The sequence below is a fragment of the Schistocerca serialis genome, chromosome 11 (assembly GCF_023864345.2).
Source record: "Schistocerca serialis cubense isolate TAMUIC-IGC-003099 chromosome 11, iqSchSeri2.2, whole genome shotgun sequence".
NCBI classification, from domain to species: Eukaryota; Metazoa; Arthropoda; class Insecta; order Orthoptera; family Acrididae; genus Schistocerca; species Schistocerca serialis.
The window spans coordinates 66,651,674-66,673,238 of NC_064648.1; the positions used below are offsets into that span (position 1 = coordinate 66,651,674).

The 21,565-nt window shown below is 41.3% G+C and overlaps 1 protein-coding gene across 4 annotated transcripts in view; it reads left to right on the forward strand.

Moving 5' to 3' along the window:
- LOC126426671 (zinc finger CCCH domain-containing protein 10-like) overlaps window positions 1–21,565 on the forward strand; it is a 173,916-nt gene that overhangs the window by 18,781 nt on the left and 133,570 nt on the right. For all 4 annotated transcript variants that reach the window (XM_050088562.1, XM_050088564.1, XM_050088561.1 and 1 more), the window contains exon 3: window positions 12,128–12,389. In XM_050088562.1, the coding sequence (XP_049944519.1) occupies window positions 12,128–12,389 (262 nt within the window). The remainder of the gene's footprint in view (window positions 1–12,127; window positions 12,390–21,565) is intronic.

Sequence of the window (21,565 nt, forward strand, 5' to 3'; positions counted from 1 at the left end):
AACAAACACTGTCTGCCTGTGTCCATTCATGCGAATGGACAGTTTGTTGCTGGTCATTCCCACATAGAATGCGTCACAGTGTAGGCAGGTCAGTTGGTAGATCACGTGGGTGCTTTCACACGTGGCTCTGCCTTTGATTGTGTACACCCTCCGGGTTACAGGACTGGAGTAGGTGGTGGTGGGAGGGTGCATGGGACAGGTTTTACACCGGGGCCGGTTACAAGGGTAGGAGCCAGAGGGTAGGGAAGGTGGTTTGGGGATTTCATAGGGATGAACTAAGAGGTTACGAAGGTTAGGTGGACGGCGGAAAGACACTCTTGGTGGAGTGGGGAGGATTTCATGAAGGATGGATCTCATTTCAGGGCAGGATTTGAGGAAGTCGTATCCCTGCTGGAGAGCCACATTCAGAATCTGATCCAGTCCCGGAAAGTATCCTGTCACAAGTGGGGCACTTTTGTGGTTCTTCTGTGGGAGGTTCTGGGTTTGAGAGGATGAGGACCGCTCCCGGGATTGGAATGACTCCTTACCCTCTCCCTTAAAACCCACATCCTTTCGTCTTTCCCTCTCCTTCCTTCTTTCCTGATGAGGCAACAGTTTGTTGCGAAAGCTTGAATTTTGTGTGTATGTTTGTGTTTGTTTGTGTGTCTGTCGACCTGCCAGTACTTTCATTTGGTAAGTCACATCATCTTTGTTTTTAGATATATTTTTCCTACGTGGAATGTTTCCCTCTATTATAATAAGTTTAAAGGGCAGATAAAAAGAAAAAAATCAACCATAACTTTCTGTAGCAATAAAGGAAGATGTAAAATAAAAAGGTGGTGCCACAGATCTCAGAATCTTGATCACAAACACAGTTTTGTTAGTAAGCAAAAACTACAGCCAATTTTTGTAAACAATGTATGTGGCTCACCTAGAAGATAAGAAACAAGTAAAACAGATATTAAAGACAGTATTTGTGAACAAGAAGATGATGAAGCAGTTAAGACTCAAAGGATGTGAAAAACACGAAGCCATGGGCATCATAGCAAAAGTGAGTCTACCATCTTAGGACAGAACAAATTTGAGTGTTCACAGACTAGAAGAATAAATTATCAAAATGAATTTGATGACATATTTTAAAAAATCCTGGTGTTTTCCTTCAACTATGTTAATTTTGTGTTTTTGTCAAAGGCAACTGGAAACAGCAGGACAAACTGTTGCAGATATTTTTATCAAAACAACTGGAGAACAGTGGTCCCCCTTTCCAACCCCAGCATCCTTCGCCACAAAACTAGTTGCAGAAAGATGGCATTATCAGCATACCTTCTTTAGCTGTCATTCATTTTATACACAGAGGACAGAAAAGTAAAAAGATAAAAAAAGTGCACTGTAATAAAGTTGAAAGTTGAGCTCTAAAGAGGTTGTATTATTTTCTTGGAATTCACCGTAATATAGACCAATGGCGCACACGACCCCCCCCCCCCCCCCCCTCCCTGTTCACCCTATTACAAATACTGACAAATTCCAGTCCTCACTTTTCATAGCCATGTTTCTTCTATTTGCAAACCCCCCCACTCCTCCGTTCTTCTCTGTTTAATATTTTCTGATGTTGTCTATGAATTTGTCATTGACATAGAGATCGACGAGAATAAGAATAAAATTCGGAAACAAGAAGTTGCTATGATGTGGCACAGTCATCATTCACTGAGAAATAGTTTCTGTCACAAGAGGGAAGACTACCAATTGAAGCATTATCAGCAATATTGCAGAAAGTTCTAGCATTACATAGAAATTTTACTTGTCTTTAATTGTAGGTTAATAAAGACCTGTATAAGTAGTAAACCAGTGGAAGTTCTGGGATGGAACAGCAACAATCTGAAAATGATACATTCCTACTGTCTACATAAAGGTGGCGTTGTGAGGTAGGCACTTTGAAAAATACTGCCAGATATTATATAGCTTTTGATCTAAGTCCTTCATCAGATGTAAAATCTCTCTTGCCCCCCCCCCCTTCCTCCTATCCCATCTAATACACTTGGTTAATATAGATTCCATATACATAGTTACTATATTTCAAAAATGTTGTATAAATTATTTCTGAAGCCTGTATACTCTTCAGAATCTTTTCTTAATTTCCTTCTAATCCATTTAAGTTAACAGTTTGTCACAGAATATTCGAATCAGAACAACTCCCACAGTATACAATTATAGTTATTATTATTGAAAATTGCATGAACAAAAATGTTTTGCAATAAGCAAAGATTATCTTCATCCTTTTCCCTGCAATTTGTCAGGAGGCATTCTGGGTGACAACTAGTGATGACTGGTACATGGGTGAAATGCCAGCAAGTTGTTGTATTCCAACTGCACCATCCTCTGAAAGCCTTGGGAACAAACAACTAATATTAGTGTGGTACAGGCAGTTACTAATATACAAACATGAGGGAAGGGAATTTCTCACTTCAGTCTCAAGCAAAATAGCCAAATCCTTGAGCTGGATGTGCAGCTGTCAACTTAAGCTGTGCGTAGGACAGCAACAGTCTCAAGATTAATGGTGGTGTTACACACAAAACATTTGCACACGACTTAAAATGGCCATTTTTCCAGTTGCTCTTAGTTAGTATGGATACAAAAATGTATATACAGTAAGAAAGACAAAACGAAACCAACTTTGGTTGGTATTAAATACCAACATACTTTATTATGTGGTTTGTCGTATTTGATCTTCCAAAGAATTGGCGTGTGACCTGTCTTTACTAGAAACTTTTCATTCAGAATCAGTTGGAAAAATAATGCAAAGGTGAACAGAATAGTTACTGTTCTATGGTCAATAACGCTAAATGAAATGGAATAATATAAGAACAAAATTGATTCATCTCTCAGTGAAAAAATCAAAGTTATTTAGAGCATTGATTTCCCTCATAGTTCTAAATTTACATGTCATGCATACAGAGCTGCAGTGCAAAAACGTTCAGCAATTCCAACAGCAAAATATGGAGGTAAGTCAGTACTTCTTTGTGGTTGTATAAGAAGTTTTAATTGGAGTTGGAAAGCTGTGTTTCATTTAAGGAATAGTGGGCAACATAATTTTGTAGTAAGATGTTGGATCGTATACTGCGTACCAACATTGTGAAATACCTCGAAGAAAACTATATTGACACATAACCAAACATGTATGCAGAAAATATTGTTCTTGTGAAACACACGTGGCCCTTTATTCACTCAAAGTAACGAGTGCTGTTGACGGGGGATCTGGAGTTGATTCTGTATTTGCAGGTGGCTTTTGACCCCTGTTCCTCACAAGCTGCTTCTAATAAAATGGTGTGCTTATAGAGTATCGTGTCTGTTGTGTGACTGAATCCGTGGTATCTTTGATTCCCGAGGAAGTGTTAGAGGCTTTCTGCTCTTCTTAATGTACGTGAATGAGTTAGAAAGACAATGTGAGCACCCATTTTAGATTGTTTGCAGATGATATTGTCATTTACTGTGTAGTAAAGTCATCAGAAGATTGAAACAAATTACACAATAATGTAGACGAGCTATGGTGCAAAGGTGACAACTGACATGGTGGGGGGTATTAAAAAAGAAATTAAAAACTAAAATTGAGATGTTCTTGACATTAGTACTAAAAGTAATTCTGCTAAAGTCCAAACAGTGGAAATTCTGTGTTGGAATATCAACAATATTATGAAAAGCATAGATTGCTACCCACCTGATAAATTTTTGTTACATGATAAATCACACAGCTTTAAAGATTGTCAGTTGAGTTAAATATCTAGTGATTGCTATTACAAACAGTTTAACTTGGGACCATGATTTAGAACTTGTTGGGGGGAAGGTGAACCAAAGGATGTATGCTATTGTCAAAATACTTAGGTGTAGCAAGTCTACTATAGAGACTACCTATACTATCCCTTTCTGCTCTCTTCTGAAGTATTGCTGTGCCGTATGGGATCCGTACTCGTGGAAAACGCTTAAAAAGTTGAGAAGGCAACTAGTTGAGTGTTATCACAAGAAAAGGGAAAGTGTGTCACGAATACGACTCGGGGTGGCAGTCATTCGGTGAGATATTTTCAGGAAATTACAATCACTGACTTTCTCCTTCAGACGCCAAAATATTTCGTGGAGTTCATTTTTCCCCACATGCTGTTCATGAATAGAATAGTGGAGAAATAGTCTTAAAGTGGTTGTATGAAATCTGTGCCAGGCACCTGAAGTGTGAAAGGCTGAGTTCTGACCTAGATATAGACTTACTGGATGCAAACAAATGCACATATGAGGAAAATGGTTTAGGATTGGGAACAATGATATATGAAGTACCTTCTGCCACACACCATATGATGGCTTTCATGTTATATTTCCTGTTGAAAATTGTTTTAACAGGAATCCGTGCTAAGCATATTGTCATAAATACTAGGATATGGATCCGTACAATCCAAAAGAACCTGCAGACTGTCATGTCTACATATCCGTATGTGGAAAATTTGTGGAGTCTTTTAGAATCCTGCACTAAAAGCATTCATACTGGAAATAAAATCAATATGAGGAGGCTACTTCCAGATGCCTGGGACAAAATATTGGTAGTAGAGATATTAAAGCTGATAGAATCAATTGAGAAATACTTCCATACTCTACTTGTGCAGAAGAACAATACATGTGTTTGTTAACAATGGTGCTCGATGTAACATGTGGAGCTAAGTCAGTGCACCTGAACTTGTATGTGGGATAGATTATTAGAACGATGGTAACATCGACATTTCAGTATATATTTAACAACATATTACAATGCAATAATTGTCGTACTCATCGGATCTTGTGGGACTCTCACAGTCAAAAGTCTGCATTTTAACGACGACATGTACTCGTGTCAGATAGTTTTATATTCTGACAGAATGTAACTTTGCTGTGTTACTTGAAAATGGTCATAAGGCTGAAACTGCAATAGTAACAACAAATATTTTATACAGTCAATGGCGCCTATGATGTCTTTTAAGAAATATTATATGAATGTGAATCCCAACCGTGAGAAGTTAATCAACTGCAAGATGAATGGCGTCATGTGCGAGAACGAATGCGAATGGTGTATGACATTGTCTTGCGTTATGACTTGAAAGAACAGTTGCATTAAACAATGGATAATATTGCTCAGTTTACTCAGTTGAATGTATCTTATTTCTGCGGCAATCACCTGTAAGAACTGTGAGAAGGTTCAGAACCTGTATCAAAAGCAGTCTATTCCAGCACTGATAACTATGTGAGAAATATATAGAGATGAAGATAATCCCACAGAGACAGACAATACACTTAAACAGAAATCCTCAAATACAGGATGTAAAATTTGTGCTTTCACAAGATGAAAGTAGGATAACAGTAAGGATGTAATGTGTAAACAAAAAAACTGTGGTGCCACGTTACAAAAGTACAGTTTTTACTACTATATTGAGATTGAGATACATAATTTTTACCAAATGTTAAGCTCTTAATTTATCATAGTAGAATCTACTAAAAGTAAGCTTCAAAGACACAAAATAAAATATTATCGTGGGCAAAAAAAAAAAGAAATAATAATAATAATATCCAAAGGTTGCATAGCAGAAGCTGACAGTTGCCACGCCTAAAGAACTTAGACAGGGGTGGAGGGAGGCTGCCGTCTTCAATCTGTCTCCTGCCGCAAAGCGATTCGAGATTCGTATGAAGTACGGTCTAATGGCACTTAATGTTGTTAAGATGACCTATGCTGACAGGCCTGAGCAGAGAGGCAACCTTGCTGTGCAGAGTTCAGGTGTCGAGGCTAACATTGGAAAAACTTCACCAGCTGTGCGGCAACAGTAGAAGTCCCCTCGGGAGTACAGGACCAAACACGATGTCTTTGAGCTACAAAATCTGTGCGTTCAATGATTCGTCAAGCCCGTCTCGAGCTGTCACATTTGTGTACCCAGAAGAAAAACTGGTCTGACCTTGGAAAGAAAGGATTCCATCCTTGTCCCCATTGTATAGTTTTGGAGGTGCTGTTTTGCAAGATATCAAGACACGAGAGAGTCTGGAGAAATGGGTTGCAGATACAGCCTCCGAGTATGAAAAGTGTCATACGTACGGTAACGAGGGCTTGTGCACCAGCAAGTAACTGGGATTGAGGGGTGACGGACTGACCATAGAGTCCAGCCCGAGGTGCATACAGATTGAGCAACTGCCCTCTGACGGACTGATACCTTCTCTCACAAAATGATAGTCATTTCATTATTTGTATGTGGGCTTGCACTCTAATTTAGGTGATGAAATATGAAATATCGTGTTTTTGGATAACTTAATAATAAAGTCGGTTAACTGCTTTCTCAGTAGCATTTTTACTGTGCCAGTGTAAATTTCGAAGCACAGTTTCACCACAAGGATTTTAGCTGCGCGTTGCGGTGTCAACACGGCAGAAATATGTATCTACAAGATTTTGCAGAGAGACGTTTTTGGTGCGTGGACGCCACAGAGAATGTCATTCGATAAGAGTTAAGAAGCTGAGCTTTGAAATGTACATTGGTGAAGTAAAAGTGCCACTGAAAAGACTGTAAACAAACTTTTTTTTTATGAAGTTCTCCTTTCATTTCGCTGTCTTGGTTTTGTCAAGAATAGCCACTGTGGCTACTGTGAAATCACCTGCATTTATCAAATAGTCGTGTTCCCAGTTTTCTTACAGAGCGTCGATAAGAAACGGTGAGATTTCTCGTACTGTGATTTTAGCTGACCGAACTTCACTCGCATGTTTCTGGTGTCTCATAACTACTCTCAAACTGACAGTGACTTCTCCTGTACTCTCTACGAAAGTTGATGCTGTTTGTGTGCACTCACCCAGCTGTTACTTAAGATTGTTCCACAGTGAGGCACTATCTATAACTGTGATTGTTTTTTTGTACGCCAACACTTTTGATTTAGAGTCTTACGATTTTTTCAAAAAAAATATTTAAAGCTGTTTGTAATGTAGGAGTGAGGGTAACAACTCCTCAAATAGTAAGAAATCTCTCCTTCTCTCTCTGTTGGAATGTGTGTGCTGGTCAAATACACAGTGCAGGACTGCAGTTCATCGGGTAGATTGGAGTGAGTGTGTGTGTCGGCTGAAGTGGATGAAGGGTGAAAATCGTCACTGGTAATGAGTTGTGGGCATAGCGCTACTCGTTCGAAACTGAATGGGCCTCTGTGGAGTGGAAACATGCTGATTCCCCAGTACAGAAAAATTTAAAGTGACTCAGTCTGCTAGGAAAGTGCTTGTGACAGCATTTTGGGATATATGTAGTGTTTTATTGGTGGATTTTGCTGAACACATGACCATTGTGGTTGATGCAGCCTAATTTAAAACTTTGGTTAAATTGTGTGGTGTCGTTTCAGACAGACACCACAACACTGATGCTGACAGTGTCGGACTTCTTCGTGACAATGCTTGGCCACATATCGTTGCTCCTGTTCGCAAGAAAATTGCCAAATTTGGGTAGGGTGTGCTCCGGAATCTGTTATGCAGTCCAGACCTCGCACCATCGGACATTCATCTTTTGGTCTTATGAAGAAATTGCTGGGTAGCCAACACTATGTAACAGGTGTGGAAGTGAAATCAGCAGTCTGCAGGTGTCTATACTCCAACCAAACAGTCCTCTACAAACACGGCATATTGAAACTGGTAGTTGCTGGGAGAAATGTTGTAACTGTTGGTGATTGTGTAGAAAAGTAGGTAAAAGATGTAAGCTCATTTGTGATTTTTTGTTTTGTTTTGTTTTGTTACCTATTAAACTTTTTTGTGATAAAATTATTGTGCATTACTTTCCAATCTTCCCTTGTATGTGACTGCTCTGCAATTCACATTTAAGTGCCTGGTAGCCAGTTCACTTCCACACTGTCTCTCTACTATTCCACGGGTAAAACAAAATCATAACGCTTTCTGTGCAAGCTCCGATTTGTCTTCTTATTACAATGATCATTTCTCCCTATATAAGTGTGTGTCAACAAAATATTTCTCCATTCAGAGGGGAACATTGATGATTGAAATTTCCCGAAAAGACCTCGCTGCAATGAAAAATGTCATAGTTTTGTTTTAATGATTGCCATGCCGACTTGAGTATCGTATCCGAGACACTCACTTCTCTGTTTTGGAGTGATATAAAATGAACTATTGTTCTTTCGTCGTTTTCTGTGTCTGCTTTCAATCTTGTCTGGTATGGCTCCCGTACTGCACAGCAATATTCTTGCAGAGGACGGACAAGTGTAGCGTAGACAGTCTCTTTAATAGATCTGTTGCATTTTCTGAGTGTTATTTGTTTTACCTTCCCTACAACATTATTTTTGTGATCATTGCAATTTAAGTTTGTAATTGTAATTTCCAGGTATTTAGTCGAATTGGTAACTTTTAGATTTGTCTGATTTGTTGTGTAATTGAAATGTGATGGATTCCTCTTAAATACTTGTGTGGATGACTTCACACTTTTCATTATTTAGAGTTAGTTGCCACTTTTCATGCCATACAGATATTTTGGCTAAATCATTTTGCATCTAGTTTTGATCGTATCGTGTCTTTACTGAATAGTAAATGACAGCATTGTCTGCAAACTATCTTAAGAGTCCTGCTCAGGTTGTCTCCTAAGTTGTTTATATAGATAGGAGCAACAGAGGGCCGGTAACACTTCCTTGGAGAACAGCAGATATCACTGCCGTCTTACTCCATGACTGTGTCAATTACTACACACTGTGATCTTTCTGCCAGGAAATCACTAATTTAGTCACACAACTGAGACAATACTTGGTAGCCACACAGTTTGATTAGAAGTGGCTTTTGAGGAACGATGTCGGAAGCGTTTTGGAATTCTAGAAATATTGAATCAGTTATGAGATCCCCTGGCAATAGTGCTCATTACTTAATCAAATAGAACTGATATATGACACAATTGGTTTCATAGGTTGCTCTGCCCCTGATGGGATAGGATAAGCCTCTCAGGGAACTTGAACATAATGAGGTATCTTGAACAGAATGAGCATCTCAATGCCAACCGGCATCTATTCCGAAAACACCGATCGTGTGAAACCCAACTCGCTTTTTTCTCGTATGACATACTGAAAGCTTTGGATTGAGGCAACCAGGTAGGTGCAGTGTTTCTTGATTTCTGAAAGGCATTTGACTCAGTACTGCACTTACGTTCATTACCAAAAGTACAATCATATGGGGTATTGAGTTAAATCTGTGCCTGGATTTAAGACTGTTTGGTAGGGAGGACACAGCATGTTATCTCGGGTGGGGTGTCATTGTCAGATGTAGAAATAACTTCGGGTGTGCTCCAGGGAAGTGTGTTGGGACACTTGCTGCTCATGTTGTGTATTAATGACCTCACAGACAGTATTAATAGTAACACCAGGCTTTTTGCAGATGATGCATTTACACTCCTGGAAATTGAAATAAGAACAACGTGAATTCATTGTCCCAGGAAGGGGAAACTTTATTGACACATTCCTGGGGTCACATACATATTCCTGGGGTCAGATACATCACATGATCACACTGACAGAACCACAGGCACATAGACACAGGCAACAGAGCATGCACAATGTTGGCACTAGTACAGTGTATATCCACCTTTCGCAGCAATGCAGGCTGCTATTCTCCCATGGAGACGATCGTAGAGATGCTGGATGTAGTCCTGTGGAACGGCTTGCCATGCCATTTCCACCTGGCGCCTCAGTTGGACCAGCGTTCGTGCTGGACGTGCAGACCGCGTGAGACGACGCTTCATCCAGTCCCAAACATGCTCAATGGGGGACAGATCCGGAGATCTTGCTGGGCAGGGTAGTTGACTTACACCTTCTAGACCACGTTGGGTGGCACGGGATACATGCGGACGTGCATTGTCCTGTTGGAACAGCAAGTTCCCTTGCCGGTCTAGGAATGGTAGAACGATGGGTTCGATGACGGTTTGGATGTACCGTGCACTATTCAGTGTCCCCTCGACGATCACCAGTGGTGTATGGCCAGTGTAGGAGATCGCTCCCTACACCATGATGCCGGGTGTTGGCCCTGTGTGCCTCGGTCGTATGCAGTCCTGATTGTGGCGCTCACCTGCACGGCGCCAAACACGCATACGACCATCATTGGCACCAAGGCAGAAGCGACTCTCATCGCTGAAGACTACACGTCTCCATTCGTCCCTCCATTCACGCCTGTCGCGACACCATTGGAGGCGGGTTGCACGATGTTGGGGCGTGAGCGGAAGACGGCCTAACGGTGTGCGGGACCGTAGCCCAGCTTCATGGAGACGGTTGCGAATGGTCCTCGCCGATACCCCAGGAGCAACAGTGTCCCTAATTTGCTGGGAAGTGGCGGTGCGGTCCCCTACGGCACTGCGTAGGATCCTACGGTCTTGGCGTGCATCCGTGCGTCGCTGCGGTCCGGTCCCAGGTCGACGGGCACGTGCACCTTCCGCCGACCACTGGCGACAACATCGATGTACTGTGGAGACCTCACGCCCCACGTGTTGAGCAATTCGGCGGTACGTCCACCCGGCCTCCCGCATGCCCACTATACGCCCTCGCTCAAAGTCCGTCAACTGCACATACGGTTCACGTCCACGCTGTCGCGGCATGCTACCAGTGTTAAAGACTGCGATGGAGCTCCATATGCCACGGCAAACTGGCTGACACTGACGGCGGCGGTGCACAAATGCTGCGCAGCTAGCGCCATTCGACGGCCAACACCGCGGTTCCTGGTGTGTCCGCTGTGCCGTGCGTGTGATCATTGCTTGTACAGCCCTCTCGCAGTGTCCGGAGCAAGTATGGTGGGTCTGACACACCGGTGTCAATGTGTTCTTTTTTCCATTTCCAGGAGTGTATTTATACTAAAGTACTATCTGAGAGAACCCGCATAAATATTCAATCAGATCTCGATAAGATTTCAGCGTGATGCAGAGATTGTAAACTTCAGATATGTAACATTGTGCATTTCACCAAATGAAAAAAATGTAGTTCCCTATGTCTGTAATATCAGTGAGTCACTGTTGGAATTAGCCAACTTGTACAAATACCTGGGAGTGATATTTTGTAGGGATATGAAATGGAACAATCGCATAAACTCAGTTGCGGGTAGACCAGATGGTAGACTTTGGTTTAGTGGCAGAATACTAGGGAACTACAATAAGTCTACAAAGGATGTTGCTTACAAATTATTTGTGGGACTCATACTAGAATGTTGCTCAAGTGTGCGGGACCAGTACCAAATAGGACTAATGAGGGATTTTAAGCATCTACAGAGAAGGGCAGCACGAATGGTCACAGTTTTGTTTAATCCGTGATGGAAGAGTGTTACAGAGATGCTGAGGAAACTGAACTGGTAGGCTCTCGAAGATAGACATAAACTACCCAGATAAAGCTCATTAACAAACGAGTCAAGAACCAGCTTTAAATGGTGACTAGGGATATCGACAACCCCCTGCTTATCGCTCACACGGGGATCCTGAGGACAAGATTAGAATAATTATAGCGCGCACAGAGGCACTGAAACAATCCCTCTCCCCATGTTCCAAATGTGAATGGAATGGTTAGAAACCCTAATATGAATGGAATGGTAAGAAACCGTAATAACTGATACAATTGGACATACCCGCTGCCACGCACTTCACAGTGATTTCCAGAATTTAGATATGGATGTAGATTTGGAACTGGAGTAGGATGTGTTGTGTTAGGGAACCTGACAGGTGATGCATCTGGGTCTTGCACACGGATATAATAAATGTGGCAAGGGATTTTACCAGTAGCTGAGGTGTAGGGATGAGGCAGTCAGCCATCCTTCTCCAGTCCTCCTCGTGCTCCCTGCCTATTTCCCTCCCCTCACCTACTCCATTCAACGCAGTCCCCTCACCCCATTCTATTTGGCAAACTTCAGTCTTGGCATTGTGTATATTTGTGTCCCTCGTTTGTGTGAAGCTATCAGATTTTTCATTCCTTCTTGTGCGACTGCCGACGACTCGACACTTCTGCTAGCCTATTTGGTGAGTTGTTACCTCCACTCCTAAAGTAATTGCTTTCTCCCATAACTTTCCGTAAAACATTCAAAGCTAATCAAATACTTGCAGATTTGACTTAGCATTCAGTGTCATCGTAACTGTTTTTTTGTATATGCTGCCTCAATTTTCAGCCGACAACGGCTCCCGTCAGTTCGTCTTCTGCCGAGACTACCAGAATTCGACCTGCCGGCGAGCAGGTTGTCGTTTTGTGCACTGTTCGCGAGAGGACGAGGCGACATACCGAATGACGGGTATGCTTCCACCGCACGTGTTGGAGGCAGCTATCATGCAGGGCAAGACGGGCGGCTTACCTACGCTGTCACGGCCCGGGGAGGCCCCCGTGTGCCGTGATTATCTTAAAGGAGAGTGTCGCCGCGGACCGCAGGCCTGCCGGTGAGTACACCCGGTGTTTCCTTGACTTGAGTTCGGGAGAACTTTGTACTTAGACCAATAGAAAAGGTATGTGTTGTTATACCAAGAACAAAACCCTGAAAGGGAGAGAGAGAGAGAGAGAGAGAGAGAGAGAGAGAGAGAGAGAGACCGACCTTAACTGACGTGTATTTGAATTCACTTGCTCTATTGAAGCCTTTGGGCTCCCTCTAATTTTTACCCCTTCCACACTTACTCCACTACAAAATTGACATTTTCTTGGTGCCTCAAGATGTGTCCTATTGATCAATCCCTTTTTTATTTATTTATTTATCATTTTTTTAAGATGAGCCTAAAATGTCTTTTTCCACCTGTTTGATTCGGTACCTCCTCATTTGATATTTGATCTATCAGTATAATTGTAGCAGCCACATTTTACTTCCGTACGAGGCTACACTCCAGACACATTAAAAAATAGACATCCTAACACACTATATTTAGTGTTAAAACATTTCTCTTTTTCCAGAAATCCCATCCATGCTACAAACAGTCAGCATTTTATTTCCCAAATACCAAAACTCGTCTACCACTTGTAGCATTTCACTTTCGAATCTAATTGTGTCAACATTGCCTGAACTGGTTGGGTTGCATTCCATTACGTTTGTTGTACTTCTGTTGATGAGTAGTTTGTTTCTTCACACTGAACTTTAATTCTCTTACCAGATGTCTCTGTGGACTCCTTATTACATGGTTTGTGCACGGGGATAGTCTACAACCTTGTCATGATCCCTTCTCAACTACTGCTTACTCTGTTATGTGTAAGGTCCTGAAAGTGAAGCACTGACCAAACAGATAGTCTCTCTCTCTCTCTCTCTCTCTCTCCCTCCCTCTCTCCCTCCCTCTCTCCCTCTCTCCCCCCCTCCCTCACTCCCTCCCACCCCCCTTCCTTCCCTCTTCCCCCCTTCCCTCTACTTCAGCCCCCCCCCCACTTTTTTCTCCCTTAACCACTTTACCGTGCTTCAGATGAACAGTTACATCAGGATACATGAAAGCTTTTTTTTGTTTACATCACATTACTCACAACAACAATGCATCCCACACATACACAGGTAATGTCTTACTGAGGAGGGGAATTGTTTCCCAAAACATGTCACGTATGCCACAAATTAAATAAAAAATTGTGACTGGCAATAAAAAATGTGAAAAAATAATGTTCTAGTAGGAAATGATGGTTATTTAATCGTTATCATACATTTTGAATCTCATGGTTTCAGAAATCTTCATTTTTGAGGGAAGCTGATTTAACAACCCACTGCACTATAAACCAATTAAAGATGATATAGTAAGTGCCTGAATAGTAACATTTCATTCCTATCAATAAACAACACACATTCTAGATAGATATCCACCATTCAGATAATTCCATTTAAAAATTCATGAATGACTGCCGACAACATGAATAGAGTAATTTGTGTGCAGTTCAAATCACTACTTAAGGGCTGTAATATTCTTCTTGTGTACTATCTGAACACTATTCTAAAGTACATGGACAACAGTTAGTAGACTTCAATATGGAGTGTGTCCATCTTTCACCTTTATGATGGTCAAACGGTGCTCCAGGCGCTTTCAGTGAGGTGTTTGAATGTGTGTGGAGGAATGGCAGCCCATTCTTCCTCAAAATCTGAAACTGGATAATGTAGTGGTGTCGGATGCCAGGGTCTCGAGTGAAGTCAACATTCTGACGTGTCCAAAATTATTGCACGGGACTCAGGTCGCGACTCTCGGCAGGTCGGTCTATTTTGAGAACGGTATTGTCTGCAAACCATTGCTTTACAGATGCTGCTGTATGACAGTACAATCAGTTGTTGTCTCTGAACTTTTCCTTTACTGACACAGTACACAATGCTGTAAAATGTATTCATATCCTTCCACTTTTAGTATTTTCTAAAGCGCACTAGGGGGATGATAACTGAACAGCGAAAAACCTCCCCGAAACGTGATACCGTCTCCTCTGTACTTCCTGTTTTCACTACACACAATGACAGTTAACGTTCCCCCGGTATCGGCCGAGCTCGAACACTTCTGTCGGACAGCCACAGGCTGTAGCACTATTTGCCATTCCAAATTACTTTCTTCCATTCGTCCACTGTCGAGTGGTGTCGCTCTTTATACCGCCTCGATTGTCGCTTAGCGTCGACTACAAAAATATGTGGCTTACCGGGAGTTTCTCTACCGACAAACGCCGTTCTATATAACTCGGCACGCGCAATTGTGCTAGCCGGGGTACCGGTTGCAGTTCGGAACTCACGAGAGATACCTTCCACTGGTTTTGTGCGATATTTTACAGTCGCTCTCTGCAGTGCTCGACGGTTCCTGCCCGCCGGTACACGAGATCTGCCCGGTCTCTTTTTAGCTGTGGCTGTTCTTGCACATTTCCACTTTTAGGAGGTTGCAACGTCCCTGTCGGATTTCTTACTCTGGTGACTCCAATATTTAGTCCGTGTTCAAAGTCACTGAGCTGTTGTGACTGACCCGTTCTCGTGTTACTGCTTCTCTACCAACAGCAAGACACTCCTCACTTGCTTATATACTGGTGAGTCCGCCTCTTGTGGCGCCTAGCAGTCAATTCTCCTTTGCACAGTGTTGTCTAGATACTTCTGATCAGCTAGTGTATTAGTGGTCCTGAACGGTGTTAGTGTACCCGGATGAGAATAAGAAAGTGATTGACAGCTAGTTGTTTTCAAGAGAGCAACCGTAGCAGCAGAAAGTCTGGGAAGAAAGTCAGTCGTGCCTTCTTTCCTGTTCCTCGTTGTGATATTTCTCTTTGCCATTGGGTGCCAATTGTCACACTCAGTTGTAGATGAAGTTCGCCGCTTGTAAGGTAACAGTTGTTAGTCATTTTTGTTGTTTGGATTGTTTTTCTGTGTCGCATTATTTTATGTGACAGACTATCCTAAAGTAGTTGCGGAAGTACTCTGAAAAGTAGGAGGACTATAACAACTCTGCTAAGCGAACTCAATACTGCACACGGAAGCACCCGTGCTCGACTGTCAATCACTTCATTATTTCGATCGATGTGTAGTGTGCACCCTAATCTTCAATCTGACAAGTAATCATCAAACAGAGTCATCGCATGTCTTTGTTCAAGAATGAAGTGGTCCACACTTGCAAAGTGATTTTCCAGAGTTTTGAATGGACTGTTCATCAACTCTTTTTCCAAATTGATCTTCGTCTCCTTTTATTCTTTAAGCACTGTGTAAACTTCCAACCGTTGTTAATTGTTTCTCTCTAATAGCAGCAGTATGTTCTTGCCGGTGAATGTGCTGCCTCTGATTTGTGGTGTTTCTTGACATTACCTTTCTCTTCCTACACAATTCGATAGTTAAAAAAATCTTGAGAACACAGTTTTCAGATCTGTAGTATGTAAGTGCTGAGTAGCATATTGCTCAGCTCTTTCGTGTGCGAGGCTAGATGACCCCACACTAGACAACGTTACAGAACTGAATTGTACAGATTGCTTTGCTCTGTGATGGCACACCTTACAGAGATCTTTTACCTACCCAAGCCAGAGTTTATCTTGGAAGCACACTGGTATGTCACGTTTCCCCGATGTACAATACCGGTAACCGTTATATGAAAAATCACTTCTTTGCAATTGGTTTCACCCATTATTCATTTTTGCATCAGGTTTTGGATAATAAAGTTAATTGTTTCTGTCATAAATTATGTTTTTCAAAAGCCTGTGATTGTGTCAATGATGGCTTAAATAATGAAACACAGCATTGTCGAGGTCATCCAGAAAGAAAAACAACATTGATAAAAAAAAAAAAAAAAATCTGTTACATACTTAAAGGTTCCTTTACTTCTCTAAATAATCACTCCTAAATTTAAACATTAGTTACATCTGGTCGCCAGCTTCAGAATTCCTGCATTATATTCTTCTGCTACCAGTCATTAAGCCAGATGTTCACTGCAGTCTTCAACTTAGTCTTACAGTAACAATTTGCATTGATCATAGTGTCATTTAGCACAACACCTATCAGAGGAACCCTTTTCCCAAAAGACGGTTGCCACAGCGTTTCATGGTGTATGTGCTGCTTTGAATTTTTTAGTTTTTTGGGTGACTAGGGGTGACAGCACTCAAGTGAACGGCATCTGCTGTCCGGGATAATGTGGGACACCCATGTCTCATCCCCAGACACAGTCCGTTCGAGAAAGCGTCACAGTGCGTGCGATGTCGGATCGAGTGTGCAAAACCGATCCCATTTGCCGGGCTTTGTGTCGGTTACTCGGTTGCCGTGTAATCCGTCGTGCACGTAGTTTGTCGTAGCGGAGATGTCACGACGCAAATTCACCGAGCAAAAAAGAGAAACTTATGGCAAAACAGTGTGCAATTTGTCGAGAGTTACGGCCTGCCCTGCGAGATTCTGTTGTTAACTGTAATTTTCAGGTCTTTTGTCATAAGACGTCTAGCCCGAGTTTTGTTGTGCGCATTTGTTCGTCCACTGTGTTCATTCACTGTTGAAAATTATATCCTAATTTCTCACTTTTTTTTCATTCGTTACATTATCCCCATACACTGCTTTCAGTTGACTGAAAATTTCTGCCGATTTCATCTTCCGAACATTTGGCAATCGAATAAGACTCCTTACCCCACAGTTGGCAGGATTTCCAATCGGTTAGTTCATTTTGACCAGACACTGATTGCAAAAGGGCTACTTCTTGCCACCAATCACAGCGTTACGAGCAAAGCTATTACGGAAGACGATTGACCCTAAAAGGAAAAAGTAGAGTGAGCTGCACGCCATAAATGTATGAGAGGACTTTCGTTTGAATGCAGTGACCACCTGACTTAATGAACTGATGGCAGAATAGTGTAACTTTGGAATTTTGAAGCTTGTGGCCAGGGATGACAAATGTTTAAACCTATCACTGCTACAGACGTGCTCTTTGCACTGTGTGCTGAGGCGGCTTTTGTTACGGCTGTATTGCTGGTGCGTGCGCTGAGAGGCAGTGTTCCAGCCGACAGGAAATACTTGGAACACGTCACGTAAACTTTGCGTACGGTTGATTTTAGCTCGTAAATTGCATTAAATTGAGTGTGGATAAGATACCAAAATTGAGAGCAGAACAATATCTCGTATCAGTCTCGAGTTATTGCATTTTATATCTTGACGGATGGTCGGGTGCGAGGTGCCCAGTTCTGCCAGTGCGGACTTGCCAGCTGCTTTGAAATACTTACATATGTTTTAAAGAAAGCTATTGGGTGAAAAAGATTGATTTTTGTGCATCTTACAGTTTGATACCTTCGCTTGATAAAAGACTGAATTTCTTTTCATTATATACCGTACTTGTTGTACTGCGTCAAATTCAGTAAAACATTGCATGAAATTTTAAAGCTTTTGCAGAGGTATAAACATGTTGCATAAAATTTGTGTATGGTTGATTTTAGTTCATACATTGCAGGTTCATAAATGTAGATAAGGTACTGGAGTTTTATTTAAAATTACCAAGCAACGTTAGCACACTAACTCACATTCAGGAGGATGACGGCTAAGACCTACGCCCAGCCATTGTGATTTAGGTTTTCTGTGATTTACCTAAATTGCTGCAGGCAAATGTCGGGATGGTTCCTTTGAAAGGGCACAGTTGATTTCCTTCCCTGACCTTCCCTAATCTGAGCCTGTGTTATGACTCCAATGACCTCATTGGCGAAGGGACGTTAAACACTAATCTCCTCCTCTTTATTTAAAATTGAGAGCAGAACAATATCTCGTGTCACTGTCTAGCTGTGTCTGATGGACAGTCAGGTGGAACACGCCCGTTCGCGTGCTTGCGCATTGTGAATCGTGACAGTCATCGTGTCTGATAAATGCCTCGAGACATTGAAACGAGGTTTTTTTGCAAATGATAGCATGCAATGAGGCCCATGTGTTGTGTGATAAATGTATGATAAATTCTTGAAACTTTTTATTCACTAGGATACGGAAGCAATTCACGTGTCTGTAGCATTTGACTCGAGTGGAATGTGTGTACACGTCCACAGCTCCTGAGGAACAGCATCGCAGGACACGTATACACACCCACTGCAACAAAAGGTTGAATGTCGGAGGTAATTAGGTAGACAGGTGAAGGAAAGCTTCGTGTATGTAACAACATAGTTTTTCCTAGTAAATATTGTTTTCCATTTTATATAACTAAACAGTCTTTATTTTCTGGCTGATCCTCATAGTTACATTTTTCATGCATAGTGTGCCACATTTAAAGGAATTTATTCCCATTGTCAGGTGCTGTGGGAGTTTGTGTTGAAAGTGGCGTCTGTGTGGGTGTGTTGTCACATCTCTGTTGTCCAGCAATCATATTTTTATTGTTTTACTGCAGTCGAAGAATTTATAGATACTAATGTATATTTTTTTGGTTACCTACTTACAGTTATTGTTAAACAGTGGAAAAACAGTGGAAAATCCAGGATGAAATAACAACAATATTATGAAATAGGATAGGTTACTAATCATCACATACAGGAGGCAAGTCATATCTACATCCACATCTATATCTGTATCTATATCTGCAACTACATCTGTACTCTGCAAACCACCGTGATGTATATGGCATAGGGTATGTCCCATTGTACCAACTATTAAGGTTTCTTCTTGTTCCATTCACATATGGAGTGTGGGAGGAACGATAATTTAAATGCCAGTTTGCGTGCAGTAATTATTCTAACCTTATCCTCACAATCCCTATCTGTGTGATGCATAGGGAGTTGTTGTACATCCGGAGAGTAATCATTTAGAGTCGCTTCTTGAAACTTTGTTAATAGACTTTCTCTGAATAGTTTACGTCTGTCTTCAGGAGTCTGCCTATTCAGTTCCTTCATTATCTCTGACACTCTCCCACAGATTAAACGACCCTGTGACAATTCATGCTGCCTTTCTCTGTGTATGTTCAATATTCCTTGTTAGTCCTCTTTGGTACACGTCCTACACACTAGGGCAGTATTCTAGAACTGGCCACACAAATGATTTGTAAGCAATCTCTTTCACAGACTTGAGTGCACTTCCCCTGTATTCTACCAATAAACCAAAGTCTACCACCAACTTGACCTGTGACTGAGCCTGTATGATCATTCCATTTCATGTCCCTACAAAGTGCTACACCCAGGTATTTGCATGAGTTGGCCGATTCCAACAGTGACTCATTGATACAATAGCCATAGGATACTAGTTCTTTTTTGCACAATTTTTACATATGATCGTACTTTTGACAATAAGTGTAGGTGTGGTACTGAGTCAAATGCTTTTTGGAAATTGAGAAACACTGCATCTACCTGGTCGCTTTGATTCAAATCTTTCAGTATGTCATGCGGGAAAAGTGCGAATTGGGTTTCACATGATTGGTGCTTTCAAAATCCATGCTGGTTGGCATTGAGGAGGTCATTGTGTTTGCAATAGCTCGTTATGTTTGAGCTCAGAATTTATTATAAGAGTCTACAACAAAATGATGTCAAGGTTATTGGATGGAAGTTTTGTGGATTACTTCTACTATTCATGAAGATGAGTGTGATCTGTGCCGTTCTCCAGGAACTGTGCACAGTTCTTTGTTTGAGAGATCTGCGATGTATTATAGTTAGAAGAGGGGCTAACTCAGCCTCAAATTCAGTGTGGAATCTGACAGTTGTTCCATCGAGGCCTGGAGCTTTGTTCAGTTTTAACGATTTCAGCTGTTTCTGAACACCACTGACACTAATACTTATTTCATCCAACTTTTCGGTAGTCTGAGGATTAAGCTGCAGCATTTCTCATGGGTTTTGGTTTGTAAAGGAATATTTGAAAAAAGGAGTGAAGCATTTCAGCTTTTGCTTTGCTGCCCAATTTCAGTTCCTGTCTCATTCGATTGGGACTGGACACTAACTTTGGTGCCATTAGCAACCTTTTCATACAACCAGAACTTCTTTGGATTTTGTGAAGTGCTGTTTGACAATATTCTGCTACTGTAGTCATTGAAGGCATCATGCACTTTTCTCTTCAATTTTTAACAACTTGTCACTAAATTTAACATTTTTCCTGTTCCAACGTAAACTGGTTGTGAATCTGAGGGTAGCACTTCACAAGTACTGGTAACCAATAGTTATTAAAAGCTGTAATTGGATTTTGACTATTTTTGTCAATTCTGAGAAATGCATATAATCTTAAAATAATATTTAATATCTCGTGTAAACAACTAAGGCTTTGTATGTGATGCTAAACAAACCAGATTCCTGTAACAGTTTTAGTCACGTATGTGAATTTTTTCAACAGTTTTACGCAACCAGCTGTACAGAAAATGACAGGTCTTTTTTTATATTTTTAATGTAGTTCATCAATTACTCTAGATATCTTCATAATATGCAAGTATAAACAAGAGAAACACCAGATAGGGCACTTTTGGTTTGCCCACTCGAGCTAAACAGGTCCCCAACTTGTGTGACAGGTCATGTTGTCAGGAAAAAATCCATTCACAGTACAGTTAAAATATAAATGTTCTCAGTGTTTTATTTTACTGCCAGAAACACTTTGCATTACATCACAGGTACTGTGCTGTGATTGGCCGACAGAAGCAAACCGAACATGTGTAATGTCAGTTTGCGCGTTTGTGAAGCTAAAGTGCCATATTTGGTGATTTCGCATTTTGCTTGTGTACTACCAAAAGATGCAGTTTGATTGCTGCACCAAATTAAAGATCACTCCAAAGAGCGTCATTTTTGGTAGCATTTGCTGTGCAAAAATGTCATGAAATCTGACATTGCTGGATAAAACATTGCCCTTATTCCAAGTAAAAGGTGAAATTTCTTCATTATTGTGTGAAAGTGAACTCTCGGTGATTAAAAAGTAATCAATTGAGAAATATGACGAGATGAATATTTCAGTCGAAAGTGCAGGAAACACTGAAATGCCACGGGCTGCAGCTTTAAATAAAGCTGACAACTCTTACGGTGACAAATCTGTGCACTGGTCTACTCTCTTATTTGAGTTGTGCGAATCTCAACAGTTTGAGATAGTCGAAAAGCAACTTCTTGATGGCAGCAGGACATGCATACATTGTCAGATGTCCGGTATTTTACCAAAGGCGGTTCGTCTTCCGTGTTCAGATGTGGATTATGGGCCCATTTCTCACACTGTAGCAAAGAATTGATGGATCAGTGGCACATTCTCAGACGA